Here is a 15,008-nt window from a genome sequence, read left to right as displayed (position 1 = left end):
TCCAGCCAACTCATGTCAGACCTGTCCACCTTGTAACATCAGCTGCTGGGGTTTCTATCCACTGACACACACAGCTTGGTGGGGGTGAATTGGTGCTCAAAGGGTTCATGCCCCTGAAATTTCTGAACAGGGAGAGCTGGCAGCCACATACTACATGATAAGTTGCTGATGTGGTTGGACTAGACTGTAACCAGCAAGCCTGTTTCTCTCATTTCTTCCTTTTACTAAGACTGTACTCAAAGATTGTGTGTCAGGTTATCCATCACCCTGTACCTTGTGTTATCCTTTACCCCAGGGTAGCATAAAAAGCTGCCAATCAGATTTTTGGAGAGCTTTATTCTTGCTCTGTGATGGTGTAAGTAACATCAGGCACCTGGCCTTTGGCTTTATTATTTACCTTCTCTGTAAGTACCTTGCACACAGATGGTGCTATAAAGTAATGGCAGCCAACACCATTGCTAACTCATTATCAGTTTATTGTCAGATTTACAGAGATTGCTGCTAAATTCCCACCGTGCAACTTCCTCAATGGCTGAAAAAAATGACAACTTCCTGGCTAAGGGAGAAACCTGTGATCTGAAATTGGATCGCATCCTCCCTCCTTGTGCCCTGAGTCCCTGTCCTGCTCTCTTACAGTCCAGTTCCCGCAGTTCCCACTATGGTGCCTGGGGCCGCAGTGGGCCCTGGGGCAGCCGCCGCTCCAGCTGGAACAGCCTGGCCCGGGGACACAGCCTCAAGCACAAACCTCCCTCCGCCGAGCATGAATCCCTCCTGTCTGGAGAAAGGCACGGGACTGGGACAGCAGATGGGGAGCCGGATGGGACAGGAAGGGTGTTGCATCACCGCCGGACGCTCTCCCTGGACAACAAAGGCTCCTGTGACCTGCTGGAGTTGGGCTCGGTCCCATCTGGCCACAGAGTGGCCCATAAACTGGGAGCAGCGTCTGGGGCCAGTGAGCATCAAGACTGCAATGGCAAAATGCCCAGTATTGCCAAGGAGATCTTCCCAAAGATGGACAACCGCAAGGAACGGGGAGAGGATGATGAAGAGATAGATTATGTGAGTACTTGTGGGAAGGAATGTGGGGCTATACTGCAGTGCTGTGAGAAACCCCAAATCCATCCTGAAGTTTCAGTCTCCCTGCCACATGGTTGGGAGAGCTTGTAAAGGTGCTTTAAGTACAGCTGAAGGACAACATTGAACACAGATGGGACCTTCTAGGCCCAGACAAGCCTCCAGCCACATTGTCAGGCTGCCTGCAAGGCAGTTGTACAGGTGGATGGTGGGTGGAAAGCAGATGTGAGGCACATGCACAGTCATTCAGGGGCTGTTATTTTGGAGCAATACAACCTGCGATTTCTCCAGGCCAGGTAAGGTCAGCTTGTGTGAGCATTGAGAGCTTTGCATGAGGAACATCAGCAGATGAGAGCAGGAGGCACAGGCACGAGAGACAAGGCAAGTGAGTTTTGCAGTGCCAGGCTGGGAGACTGCAATGCACAATCCATAAGCAGATCAAAGGGTGGAAAAAGTGGATAGAGGGTCCATAGAAATGTGAACTGATATACATGCTGTATGAAATTAAATCACCTCTGAGCCCAAGTGCCAACAGAAGGTCTTTCTGTCCTGGCCTCTTGTTTAGCTGAGGTAGTGAGAAAATTCTGTCCTTATGTAACAAAACCACTCCAACAGCTCTGAGAAGGCATCATGGACAACATCTTACCCTAGAAAGGTGACCAGTAGTTTTATTTGTAATGATCTGGGGAGGAAACAAGAAGCCAAGAGTCAAACAGGCTGTAGCAAAGCAACTCCTACCTCCTTTACAGTGGCTTGTTGCTTTTTGAGTCCATTTCCTCTTTCAGAGGCTTAAAGAAGTAAGTGCACCTGAGGAACTTCAGGTAGCGGCGTTTTGGGGTCAGATGTGACAGGAAGAGTGTCTCTCTCAGGGAAGGTAACCAGTGGCATTTGCTTCTACTCCATCCCTCCAGAGCCTGTGCTTTCGCATCCGGAAGATGATGGAAGTTTATAAACCAGACTGGTGTGAGTTACGGGAAGACTGGTCCATATATCTCTTCTCTCCACAAAACAGGTTTGTGTGTTTTTTGCCAGGAGAGGGTTGAGAAAATGGGACAGGTTCTGTTGCAGTGCTAGCCACATACTCTGATCTGCATGTTAGGTTGCAACTTTAAACTTACCAGCTGGGAATGTGTTTTGTCTTCTTCTCCCCTTCTACAGCCAAACAACACTTCTCTTCCTTGATTCTGGAGGTGAAAGGAAGGATGAGAATCGTAAATAGTTATTGTGATTTTCCCTCCCTTTGGAGCATCCCGTTTTTCTTTTGTATAATCATAAATATTTATAGCAAAGCAAGGCAGGGAATACTAACAGTAACCCAAAAAGGAGGAGGACTGTATTATTAATGACTCCACAATACTGATATTTCCTCCCCTGGTACCAGAACAGTCTCTCGATTTCATTTTCAGTCCCAGTACCAACTTATCAGCAGTCATATCACACCTTTTAGGGTATAGCTAGAATTCTTCTTGCCTGAAAAAAAAAATGAATTTAGGATAAATACTTCTTGCTGGAGGGGTCTTCCCATCAGGAGAAAATGTTCATATACCCCAGCCAACAGTATTCTCACCTGTGTGCATTACTGCTTGAAAAGAAGGGAGTTTTGTTAGAGGTCACGAGGGAGGACTCTTTGCTCTGTGTGACGCCTGTGCTAGTGGGCCCAGTGTCTTTCAGAGCTGATAGAAGTGTGGTCACCATGACAGCCAACCTACCTGCCTCTGTCAGCTTTTAGCATGTGGCCTCTTTGTGTTGGGGTAGCACAAAGTGTGAGTTTAAGAGGAAAACTGAAATTCAGTCTCCTCTATAGGGCAAGAGAGGACCACAGAGCTGTAGTGGTTAGAAAACCACTCTGGCACTGGGGCAATGGATGAAGTTTCAGCTCGTTGTTCTGACATTGCTCTGTTCCAGGCTCCCTGCATGACCATGGGCCACCCTGGGATATCGCCATGGCAAGGGGTGCCAGTATCAGTGATAGGAAAGCTGCTGCATCAGGGCTCAGTTTTGGCCAGACCTCTTAATTCTCTGTCCTCATACTTCTTAACCTTGCTCTGCCCAAGGCATGGATACCTATTGAACTCTCTTGCAGGTTTCGCCTCCTCTGCCAAACCATCATTGCTCACAAACTCTTTGATTATGTTGTGCTGGCCTTCATCTTCCTGAACTGCATCACCATTGCTCTGGAGAGACCACAGATTGAACACAGAAGCACGGTGAGCACCATTTCCTCCCGTTTGCTTTTTGGCACAAGCTCTGACAGAGGTTTGTAAGTGTTCCTGGCACGGGTATGTCCTCTGGAAGAACTTGAGCACCAAACACAAACTTCCACTCATCCATTCAAATGCCTAAGTATTAGTAAGTCACACAGAGCGTGCTTCCCCTGCAGAGTCTCATAATGGGGCAACCTACTTTATAATAGTGATCCTAATTCCTTCCCTCTTGAAGAGCAAGAGAGTCCCCCAGGCACCTGCAGTTAAGAAATGATGGGCAAAAAGGACAGTGACTGGGAACTAAAAGATAGAAGTAACTTCCATTCTGTAGAAATGGCATATCATCACTCATGCATGTTGCTTTTGAGTTATCTTGGAGATGGCTCAAGCTGGCAAGTGAAATGGCTTTATCTGCATGTCTGCCTTAGCTAACTTCCAGGCTCTACTGCACTTACACACAATCTAGTGCCTGGTGCTCAGCAACACTTTGGAAAGGAGTCCCAGGTCAGCACAGCAGGTCAGGACTGACCAGCATGGGCAAAACAGGGTAGAAAGCACCCTGAAAGCAGGTTTGCAGAATGCAAGGCAAATCCCATCCACTGTGCTCTTGCAGAGTTGCAGAGGATCCTGGCCCAGCTGTGGCCCAGAGCTGAGCCAAGGTGTGTGAGATAAAAGCTGCCCAGCACTGACCTTTGCCAAAGGCACTTCTCTTATTTCCCCAGCTTTCAGGTCAAGAAGTCAATATACATTTAAGGCCTTTTTCTACTCTTTTTTTTTTTTTTTTTCCTAGGAGAGAATCTTTCTCACTGTGTCCAACTACATTTTCACAGCAATTTTTGTAGCTGAGATGACACTGAAGGTAAGTTACTGTGGAGATGAAAAGCTCAGAGCCTTTTCCATTGTCAGGAACAACATGCTTCATGTTTGCTTATCACCCTTCTAAAATCTCTCCCTCTTTTCATTGTGCCACTCCTTCCCCTTACCTTGGTAAAGGCAGATACTGCCTGGGATTGAGTCCCCTCTTGTCATGCTTGGGGGGGGTGTTTATCCAAGGCTTTAAATCCGAAGGGATCTTAACATCTGGCAGGAACAGCTGGCCTCCAAGTATGGATTTTGTAGTAATGTCAAATGTCCATTTTGTTCCTCCTAGAGGAAGAATGGGGGAAACAACAGCAACATCAATAATGTGCTCTTAGTTGAGATAGTTATTTAATAGCTAAGTACTTTATGACAATCGGAAAATCTTGTGATTGGGAAAGAGTTCCAAAACTGGGTGAAGACAGTCTCAGAGATGGCTGCCTGCGTTTCAACCCCCTAAAATTCATACCCAAATTATGGCCATGATTTGCTCTCCCTAAGGCCACTGATGTCTGTAGCACCTGCTGGTGTTGAGAATTGCTGAGAACAGAACCACCCTCTTAGGCGCCAAAGTATGGGATTTAGTGCCTGATTTACTTCCCAGGTGACCTCTGGACTGGGAGACTTGCCCTAGTAGTATGGCAGGGAAAGGCTTTCTGTGTGGTCCCTACAGTGCTGTTGCTCAGGGAGGCAGAGGAATGGTGAGAAGACACAATGGCCATGTTATTTCTGGAGTTACGTGCCACCACTTTCCCCAAAGACATTTTCCATCATAGACTTCCACGTAAAAGGAAAAGATGATGAGATGACATGCCAGTGTCACATGGAGTTGATAATTGTCCCCCATCCTTGTCCTCTCTCCATAGCTGCCCTCTACCAGGCAATATGGAGAGGAGCCATTTGACCCCTTCTCTTCTCCCCTCTTTTGCAGGTGGTCTCTCTAGGCCTGTATTTTGGGGATCAGGCTTATCTCCGCAGCAGCTGGAACATCTTGGATGGCTTCTTGGTCTTCGTGTCTCTTATTGACATTGTGGTCTCGGTGGCCTCTGCTGGTGGTGCCAAAATCCTGGGGGTGCTGCGGGTCCTCCGGCTGCTGCGCACCTTACGTCCCCTCCGGTCAGAACCCCACTGAACCCTGCTGGTCTCCCTCTTCCCACCACCTCCCTGTGGAAGGGTCCCAGAGTCAGATCATGCTGTGCCCGGCAAAGTGTGGTCTGACAAGCCATGAGCCACAGGGAGGTTCCCTTTAGCCATACGGCTCTGGCCCTGGAGGTACCTCATCAGACAACCAACCCATGGGAGAGAAGAGGTGTTTTGGTTGCAGGGAAGTGATCCCCACTGATGGGTCACTGCACAGGGAGAGTGGAGGTCCATTGCTGCTGAAAATGCTTAGCTTAGGGCAAACATCCCTGCCCTGTTCCTCTGTCACCCCTCCCCTTCCTTCCCTTCCAGAGTCATCAGCCGAGCTCCTGGCCTGAAGCTGGTGGTGGAGACACTAATTTCTTCCCTCAAGCCCATAGGAAACATTGTCCTCATCTGTTGTGCTTTCTTCATCATCTTCGGCATCCTGGGTGTGCAGGTAGAGTTGTTACTGCCCATCAAACAGCCCCCATGCCTCAAGCCCTACTGTGGGCATCTGTATTCCCAGGTACAGGCACAGGGAACTGAGCAGAGCGGGAGGGACAGGCAAGTCAGGAAACCTTCTGCAGCTGCCCTCTTCCCTGAGCTGTTTCTCACCATAATATCCCTGCAACCTTTGGCAAAGACAGCAAGGTGCTCAGTGAATGCAGATGCCAATGGATGTGCAAGACAGGAGTTAACGCTTGCACCTGACAGGAGCTTGATCAGGGTTTGGGTCAGTGTTACAGGGAGAATCAAGGGCTGGCATAGCACAGGGCTTGCTGGACACATCCATGCCACACCACAAGAGCAAGCAGCTCAGTGCCTGCTTGCATGAACCCTGCCTCCAGTCAGCTCTGTTTCTCCTCCTCGCTCTGAGTCCTAAATCCACCCACAACCTTCTTTTATTTTTTTATTTAATCCTCTTTATTTTCGGCTGTTGCATTGCAGAGGAGCAAGGACGTGGGCGTTACTTCCATCTCAGGGAATGTGCTATACTTAGTCTGCTCTGATGCATCTGTACAAATGCACAAACCAGTACCTTCCATATGGGGAGAGGAGCCCTGGGCAGAAGAGCCAAAGCCGTGCAGTGCAGCTTTGTGAAAAAAAGCATCTGAGAAGCAGGGGATGTTTTTTCTGGCTCTTTACCCTCAGATGAGATATTTTCCTATCAGCTCTCTCAGTAACTGGGAAGCAGGGAGGGGAGATTACTCTTGGGGTCTGAATAGATCTTTTTTTTTTACCTTTTGGGTCAGTGGCTCTAATCGCACCCAAAACGGCAGCCCTATAGGCTGTCAGATGGTAAGGGCTTACAGTCACTGCTGGCCTGGGACAGTGGAGCAGGCTGCAAAGCCAGATGTGGGTTTAAGAGGGTAGCCCTGGCTCTTTAGCAATGTTTGAGCCTGTGCTCTACATTGCATTGGTGGTCCTCCCTACCTGTCATGCTCCACCTGGCTTGCAGCCCTGAAGCCCACCCCGTCTTGGGAGCTTCTGCACATCCCAGGGACCGTGAGGAACCCCGCAGGGAAAAGGGCTGATGGGTTCATTCCCCTCCTGCAGCTCTTCAAGGGCAAGTTCTACCACTGCCTGGGAGTTGACATCAGGAACATCACCAACCGGTCTGACTGCATGGCTGCCAACTACAAGTGGGTGCACCACAAGTATAACTTCGATAACCTGGGACAAGTGAGTGTGCCCCTGTCTCTGATGGGAACCCAGCATGGGGTTTGTGTCCTCCTATATGTACCCCTCCCAGGGCACAGATGCAATGCCTGGAAAGCCTGGTCCTTGGGCTAGGAGGGGTGGTTGTTTGGCATGGGTATCCATGCAGAAGATGTGTCACTAGTGGGTTGGTATCAGGATGATGCTTACAGGTTGATGGGGAAAGAAAAGTGGTGGCAGCAGAGAGCTTGATTTTCTTTTTTCTCCTGCTGTGAAGCAGATGTTCTTCACAACCTCTTTCCTCTGGTGGATCTGGCTGCACATGGCTTCCTGCCCTCCCTCCCACTCCCCCACGGGGGAAGGAGCAGGTTTTGATGCGTGTAGAGACACAGGCAGGAAGAGTATTTCGATGTTGTATGTTTTAGAGCATAAACCCATTATTGTTTTTTTTTCCCAGCCTGCCAGATGCACCTGCTCCACATCTGCTTTGCTTTATATGTTGCAGGCTCTGATGTCCCTCTTTGTTCTGGCTTCCAAGGATGGCTGGGTCAATATTATGTATAATGGACTGGATGCTGTGGCTGTTGACCAGCAGGTATGAAGATTTTCTTGTAAAAGGACCTTTATCACTTTCCTCGGGCTAATAAGGCAGAAGCATGTTTAAATGTCCTGCTTCACACACCTCCCTCAAACCAAGAGTCCCTTCCAGGGCTCTTCTGAATCCTTTGCTCACCTAGTTTCAAGAAGTCGAGAGTTGTGCCTGGTCCATGCAGGGGGGTGCAGCTGTGGCTGTGCAGTGGGTGTCTGTCATAATTCTCACCCTCTGCTCAATTTGGATCTCACAGCAGTTACCTATTTGTAATGATGCAGCAACAGTACCATGTGCCCTTTGGGGCAGGCTGGCTCCCTCGTGGCCCACAAATGGTTATTTTAATACCCTGTGAAGCAGGGACTATCATGCTGTTGCCCACTGTGTCCCTATTCCTCTATCACTGAACAGTGACCTTGATAGTGTCCAGTGGAAGTGCCTGCCAGGGGCTGCTGTACCACAGACTTGAATCTCAGGGATAATGCTCCATTTACATCTAAACCTCTGCACAAGATGCACCGCTGTTGGTTTTGTTGGCTTTTTGTCAGGAGACCCAGTCAAAGTTAAGGTCTCCTCTCTCTCCAGGCCTGAATAACATTTCTATTCCAGTCTCATTGCCATTTTGGTGGCACGTAGATACGGTCTCTACTTGCCCTTGAGCCAAATGTGTTCCTGGTGCCTGGACCACCCATTTTACCACATGCTGGGGTTCTGCCTGAATTGTGGGTGACTCCGTGCAAGCAGGCGCTAGACCTTGACTCCCATCTGCTCCATCAATCACCAGGTGACGCCGAAATCCGGTCCACCAACCACCAACTGTCTTGTCTGTAGCCCCAGCTCTTCCCAGCCCACTCCCCTGATTTCCATAACCCCTCTCTACCTTCCCTGCAGCCAGTCACCAGGGCAGGTCCCACCCTCATCATTTCCATACTGCTGCCCATCCAGCTGATCCACTGCTTCTGTTCTATCCCTACCTCCAGCCGGTGACCAACAACAACCCCTGGATGCTCCTCTACTTCATCTCCTTCCTCCTCATCGTCAGCTTCTTTGTGCTCAACATGTTTGTGGGGGTGGTGGTGGAGAACTTCCACAAGTGCCGGCAGCACCAGGAGGCTGAGGAGGCGCGCCGGCGGGAGGAGAAGCGCCTGCGCCGCCTGGAGAAGAAGCGAAGGAGTAAGGCACAGCCTAAGTGTTTGGTCGGTTCGTAGGCCAAGGTTTTCTGAGAAAAACCTTCTCCTCTTCTTTTTCTTTCCCAATGGACTGGTCTCTGAAATGCATTGCTTGTGGCTGCGCTCTCAGCCTTCCTCCCTGCGCCACTGCCGTGTCGCTACGCAACTCACTGGGACAGTTTGGGGGAGAGGGGTGGCTGATGAGGTCTGCTGAGACTGTGGGGAAGCTGCTGGGGTTTTAGCACCCTGCCCCTCTGGAGATAACATGTACCAAAAACACCCCATAGCACCTGCTGGCGTGCACCGTTGATACAGGACGTGTACAACTTGGTACACCTCCTGGGCTTGGGATGATCCCACCTGGGATTCCTACAACCCAGCTGGTGTTTGGGGGAAGACCTGGACAGACCATCCTTTGTGTTTAAACCCAAATATAAAGAAGAGGGAGGGGAAAAAAAAAAAGAGGAAGACCCCTGTGTTTTGTTTCTGACTCCTTCCATCGGTGTTGCAGTGTCACTTCTTGGGGTCCCAGATCCTCTTCCTGGTGTTTCTGTCCTCTTCTGTATTACCTCTAGACAAAAACTGGAAAAGCATACTTGCCCCTGGAAATCATCCCAACTACCCCAGGCTGATGGTTTTCTTCCATTCACAGCCTGTGGGCATGCTTTCCCTTCCTCTGCTCCAGTTCTCCCCCTCTCTCCTGTGACACCCTGGGGCCTCTCCCGGAACCATCTGCTCCCTTTTATCATTTGTGATCTTAATTTGTTGAGGCATGAAATGCTGATTTAGCACCATTCCCACAAACATGGACTAACAGATTTTCTTTCTAGCATTCCTTTCCTTGTCTTTTTTCTATTTATTTTTTTCCTCACTTCTGCTTTTTACTTTTCGCTGTCCTTCTTATGTCCCCTGTCTTTTACCTATCCTTTTCTGTTCTTTCTTCCCCAACCTTCATTCCCTTTTTTTTCAACATGTATCACCACACCACTCTTGTGCCTGCTCCCTCCCCAGCGTTTCTTACCCATTTCTCTCTTTCTTTCAATTTCTTCCAAACTCTGCCCATCTCCCTCTTTCCACTGAAGAGGCGCAGCGTTTGCCGTACTATGCTACCTACTGCCCCATACGCCTCCTTATTCATTCGGTCTGCACCAGCCACTATCTGGACATCTTCATCACTTTCATCATCTGCCTCAACGTGGTCACTATGTCCTTGGAGCACTACAACCAACCTGTGGTGAGTGAGATCATGGAGATAAGCCCTGCCTCTAGTCATTATGTTATTTTGATACAGCCCTCTGGTGACCACTGGCCACCAGCATAGGCAGGACACTTGAGTGTCTCTAAAAAATACTTTTCAATTGTTGCAATAGTTAATGTAGTAGGCAAAATTATGTTAAAAGTTTCCTATGTATCCAGAAATATAGACCCTACTCAGACAGTTGTTATCAATTAAAATCAATAAAGAGAAGGCACCTAAGCAGGAGTCAGGCCTCCAGAAAGCAAGGTGCAATTAAGTCTCTGTGCTTTATATTAGTTAGTGAATATGTGCATCACCCAAATTTAACTGCCTGGTCTGCTTTGTCTGGTCCTCTGGATCCTAACAGGAGAAGTGGTAGAAGCAGCACTGTTCTGGGAGCTTCAGGCTTTGCTTTGTATTTCCAAATGTCAGTCCAGTTCTGCGGCTGTAGGGCCTGAGCTGAAAGGACTAGGGTGGCTGGTTGTGTGTCCAACAGAGAAACTGCAGGGCCAAAGCACTGAGCAGAGCCTCTCGCAGCTGCAGGAGGTCATTCCCGGTAAAGGGCCTTGAAGGCCAAACGAATTTATACTTTGGGGAAGACCATCTACCTCTTAGTGTTCCTGGCAATGTCCTTGGTGCCTTTGATAGAAAAAAAAGTATGTTGCACGTATCAAAGGAACTTTCTGCCTCCATATGTAGACAAAGCATTCATCACGACATTTGCCTGGTGGCATTTCAGTTTTCTGTTTAGGATACCCTTGATTTAGGTGACAGCACTGGTGTCTGAGCAGATGCTGTGCAAGGTAGCTCAGGCTTTGATCAGGAACTGAACCTGTCTGTCCTCATTCAAATCCACTGCCAGGTTCCTCCATTTCTTGCAGAACTGCCCAGTTTTTATCTTGCCCTTGATGGTGCCCAGTTTTACTCTGCAGAAACTCTTAACCTTTATCTGTTGTCATCCCCACATTGGGCCTTTGCTCCTGAATAAGGTACTCTTCTTCCTTACACCTCAGCTCCTTCCCCTGGAATGCAGGTCCAGCCATGCTAGCCTGCTGTCAGACTCTGCTAAAGAATCTTGCTAAAGCACTTTGAACCCTTCCAGTATGAAGTGCCACCAAATGCCGCCTACTGCTCACACTTGTCCTCAGTGATGGAGAAGGGGCAGCACATAAAAGAACCAGAAACCCAACAGCTAAGAGATATGATATGTGCCTGCCCCAGATCAAGGCACAGAGGGGTTTCCTCCCATCAGAGATGACATGTATCCGTAACTGGAGTAACCTTCGTGTCTCCCTCCTGATTGATAGCCATGCCAGTGCCATTAACATGGTGGTATCCAGGTGGCATGGGCTACTGACAAAAGAGAAGGCTGATGGTACTGGATGGATTCTCCTTGCAATAGCCTCCTGCTCCCCATTACATTGTACAGCAGAAAGGAGCAGTAACCAATCCTGAGAACAACATGGGGCAGAGGGGCCAGCTGGTGGTTGCCCTTAGTAGGCAGCTTCCACCTTCAAGTAGGTAGGAGGCATGGGACAGCTTCCCCACCTCCCAGTGAATTCCTGGTACTCAGGAGAGTTCCCCCACAGGTTATGTGCTTGTTGTTGCTTTTATCTCAATTCTTTACCCTCTCTTTCTGCTGGCAGTCCCTGGAGACCGCCCTCAAATATTGCAACTACCTGTTCACCACTGTCTTTGTGTTGGAGGCTGTTCTCAAGCTGGTGGCATTTGGTCTGCGGCGATTCTTCAAAGACAGGTAAGCAGAGGGTTATGTCAACTGTGGCTGTGGGACAACTGGGTTTGGGGTGGAGGTTTTGAGTATGGATCCCTACCTGGAGTCTGAGGTGGTAGCAGAGTTCCCTGACTGCCTCCCAGTTCTGCACAGCATGGATCTAACCTCAGCCTGTGTGAGCCATAATGCATAGGTAATAGTAAGAGTTGTCTAAAAATTGCTTTCGTATCTGCTGATTAGGCTAGAAAGCAGAGGAGGTGAGGTTAGAAAGAGCCATTTTTTCCTGGCCTTGAGGCAAACTGGAAGCATGCTGAAGCGGAATGTGTATAACGAAGCTGATTCTAGGTAGTCAGGCCGCAAAAAGCTGAGCCCATTAGTCAAAGCATAGCACCATAGTAACACAGCTCCATGCTTTCAGATCAGGCTGGCTTGCCTCTGGCTGCTTAGGGTGTATGCAAAGTGAATCTCTGTTTGTCTGCAAAAGGCCATATAGGCTGACTCAGAATGGGGTCTTGGACTCATACATAAAGCAATATTTAGGTTGAAGTAGAGACAATTCACTTTCTTTTTCAGGGAAATGGAAAAAGTCCATCGTCCTTTATTCTCTTCAATTTTTCTTCTTAAGGTGGAACCAGCTAGATCTGGCCATTGTGCTGCTGTCTGTCATGGGCATCACGTTGGAAGAGATTGAAATCAATGCTGCTCTCCCAATTAACCCCACTATCATTCGGATCATGAGGGTGCTGCGTATCGCCCGGGGTGAGAGAGGCACTGACCAGAGGCAGGGCTGTTGTAGGTGGCCGTAGAGTGGGACTTGGTGCCATAACTCATTGAGCAGAGGCCGTAGGGTCACGGGCTTGCCCTGTCTCTGGCCCTAGGAGGGAGGCAGGTGATGTGACAAAAGACAGCCTAGAGACTAAGGCTTTCTGGCTTCCTTTAGCCCTTAGATGCAGTGGTTTTAGCAGGGGGTGAAGGGCCAGGAGGGTAAGCAGGTCATGCGAGTACTGAACTTTCCCTGATATTCTTTTATGGGACAAGTATGGCAGTGGTGTTTAGAGAAGGGGCCCACAAGCAGGTTGAAGTTGGCAGAGGGAGGGGACTGAATCTTCCTGGTGGTGTCCAAGATGTTCTAAGCTGCCTTAACAGATAGTGGCTGGAGGAAGAGAAAGTGATGGAATGAAAAATCAAACCAGAGGGAGAATTGTGAAACACATTGTTGGGAGAAAGGGGGGCTCTTGGCCAGACTGTCTGGGTGAAGCAGAAGAAGCTCAAGTCATGGGTGACAGAAACAGAATATTCAGTAAGAAAGAGATGGGCTGGAGGAGAAGGAACACTGGGGTTGTACAGTCAAAAGAAGTGGGAAAAGGGAGGAGGGGGTCAAGGGGGAAAATCCAGTTTTTCTAGGGCAAGGGGAGACAGGACATCTTGCACTACTGGCATTAATAAATCACACAAAGGGTGGACTTTCTGAGCTCAGTCTGAGTGATACTTCTCTTGTGTTTGTTGTGGCAGTCCTGAAGCTACTGAAGATGGCCACAGGAATGCGAGCACTGCTGGATACAGTTGTTCAAGCCCTGCCACAGGTAAAACAACCCAGCTTCCTCAACGACTTGTCTTTTCTGCACCCTTTTTCCAAAGGGCTAATTCCTGTGGAGTCTTGGAAGTGGTGTCTACTGTGTTGTGCAGGCAACTGCCTGAAGGTGGAGTCTGAGTTTTCATGTCATTCATGGGGGCAGAGGTCTCCTCAGACAGGTGTTGTCCAGGTTATTCTGTCAATCACAGGGGTACAGCTCACCTCTGTTCTCCCATGGGTGAACGAAACACGGCTTGATTTCTGGATGAGGACAAACTTCTTCCCATCACCTCTAGCTAGTCTCTGACTGCTTGCAGCTAGTCCCAGTCCCCAGCTCCTCTCTCCCCTCTCCGTAAGACAAGAAGAGTAACTGGCAGCCATTTCAGGAGGAAAGGAAGTCTTTGCATCTCTGCCCTTCTCACCCTTCCCTGCATGTGCCCCTTTTTGCCCCCCTCTCTTTCATTTGCACTCCTGTCACTCTTTTTCTTAGCTAGTGCCGCCCTCTTCCTACTTTCTTTTCTTCCTTTCTCCTCCTGGACCCCTTTGTGTCTCTGAGCCTCTCGTGTATGAGAAGCAGTGACGCGCTCTGTTGTGGCTCACGCAGCCGGCAGTGAAGTGTCTACTGCAAGACAGCTAGGCAGAAGGATTTCATGAGCTGTGAGCGGCAGCTGTTCCCGGATGAGATGCTGACACGGTACTTTACACAGGCTTCGAGCCCACTGCGAGGATCCTCTGTGATGGATGAGCAGCCAGGGAGACTGGTCCCCTTCCTTTTGGATCCTCGAGAGAGAGAATTGTTAAGCAAGGAGTAATGGCACCAAGTAGCTCTACTGATCATACATCAAACCGCTGCTGTGACAGGCCCTAAGCAGGCAGTTCTATTGCATGATATCAAAATGCACGGGCATTTGTCAGTTGATTTATCAGCTAATGTGCCAGTCTTGGTGAGTGATGCAGAGCTGAGAATCAATCTGAAAACAGCATGAGTAGTTACCCAAGGAGTTTAGTTCTGATGTTGGTGACAATAAATGTCAATCTGAATTAGAGAAATCTCATGGCACAGAAGCAAGGGGGAAACACTGATCTTTTATGGATCCTGAGCTCTGCCTGATGCCCCATGTTTTTTATTAAACAATAATAATTTTTGGTTTTGTCTAATAATAATCATTATACAATTAATATGTAGAGTATATAATAATATTGTTATCCAGGTTAGCTGAGGGCTGAGATACACTGGACAACGGAAGGAGCAGGAGATGAAGCATATTCCTATAGCAGGCAGCTTTGGGCCAGTAACATTTATTAGCTCTGTCTCTGCTGCCCCAGGCTGGCTCAGTACAGCTTCTTTGCACCTTGCTCTTTTCTATTCCAGGAGCCACAACAGCTGATTTTTCTCAAGCAAGGATCTGGAATGAAGCAGGTCTCCAGATCCAGCATCTGCATGTCTGTGGCATGTTTATTCTGTAACCCAGATAAATGCACACAGATCTTAAGAGCTGGCTGAAATAGCGTACAGAAGCTCTTGGAAGGGGACTCTGCAGTGTATTTGCACTTAAATGGTGCGAGTCGACTTCTATCCCCAAAATATAGAGGCTTAATAAGAGAGGAGGAAATGTTCATATCCCTGTCATCTAGATGGAGAAACTGAGTCATCAGGCAGTGAAATGTTTTGCTCAGGGTGGCAAAAAGCACAGTTGGGATCTCAGTTGAAGCCTCTGAACCCTGCTCTGATCCTAGCCACAAACCACAAGTATTAATATATTCTTCCATACTTTATAAATTCTGACTTTT

The 15,008-nt window shown here is 48.6% G+C and overlaps 1 protein-coding gene across 2 annotated transcripts in view; it reads left to right on the top strand.

Annotated features, from left to right (window-relative positions):
• The window catches only part of CACNA1I (calcium voltage-gated channel subunit alpha1 I), an 88,444-nt gene that overhangs the window by 59,642 nt on the left and 13,794 nt on the right, over positions 1-15,008 (top strand). For both annotated transcript variants that reach the window (XM_071801651.1, XM_065837465.2), the window contains exons 15-27: positions 637-1,059; positions 1,986-2,086; positions 3,158-3,281; positions 4,069-4,137; positions 5,068-5,252; positions 5,589-5,715; positions 6,816-6,941; positions 7,423-7,512; positions 8,487-8,679; positions 9,758-9,909; positions 11,559-11,668; positions 12,270-12,403; positions 13,157-13,227. In XM_071801651.1, coding sequence (XP_071657752.1) covers positions 637-1,059; positions 1,986-2,086; positions 3,158-3,281; positions 4,069-4,137; positions 5,068-5,252; positions 5,589-5,715; positions 6,816-6,941; positions 7,423-7,512; positions 8,487-8,679; positions 9,758-9,909; positions 11,559-11,668; positions 12,270-12,403; positions 13,157-13,227 — 1,905 coding nt within the window. The remainder of the gene's footprint in view (positions 1-636; positions 1,060-1,985; positions 2,087-3,157; positions 3,282-4,068; positions 4,138-5,067; positions 5,253-5,588; positions 5,716-6,815; positions 6,942-7,422; positions 7,513-8,486; positions 8,680-9,757; positions 9,910-11,558; positions 11,669-12,269; positions 12,404-13,156; positions 13,228-15,008) is intronic.

The sequence above is a fragment of the Patagioenas fasciata genome, chromosome 1 (genome assembly GCF_037038585.1).
Source record: "Patagioenas fasciata isolate bPatFas1 chromosome 1, bPatFas1.hap1, whole genome shotgun sequence".
Lineage (NCBI taxonomy): Eukaryota > Metazoa > Chordata > Aves > Columbiformes > Columbidae > Patagioenas > Patagioenas fasciata.
This window is presented reverse-complemented; position numbering and strand designations above follow the sequence as displayed.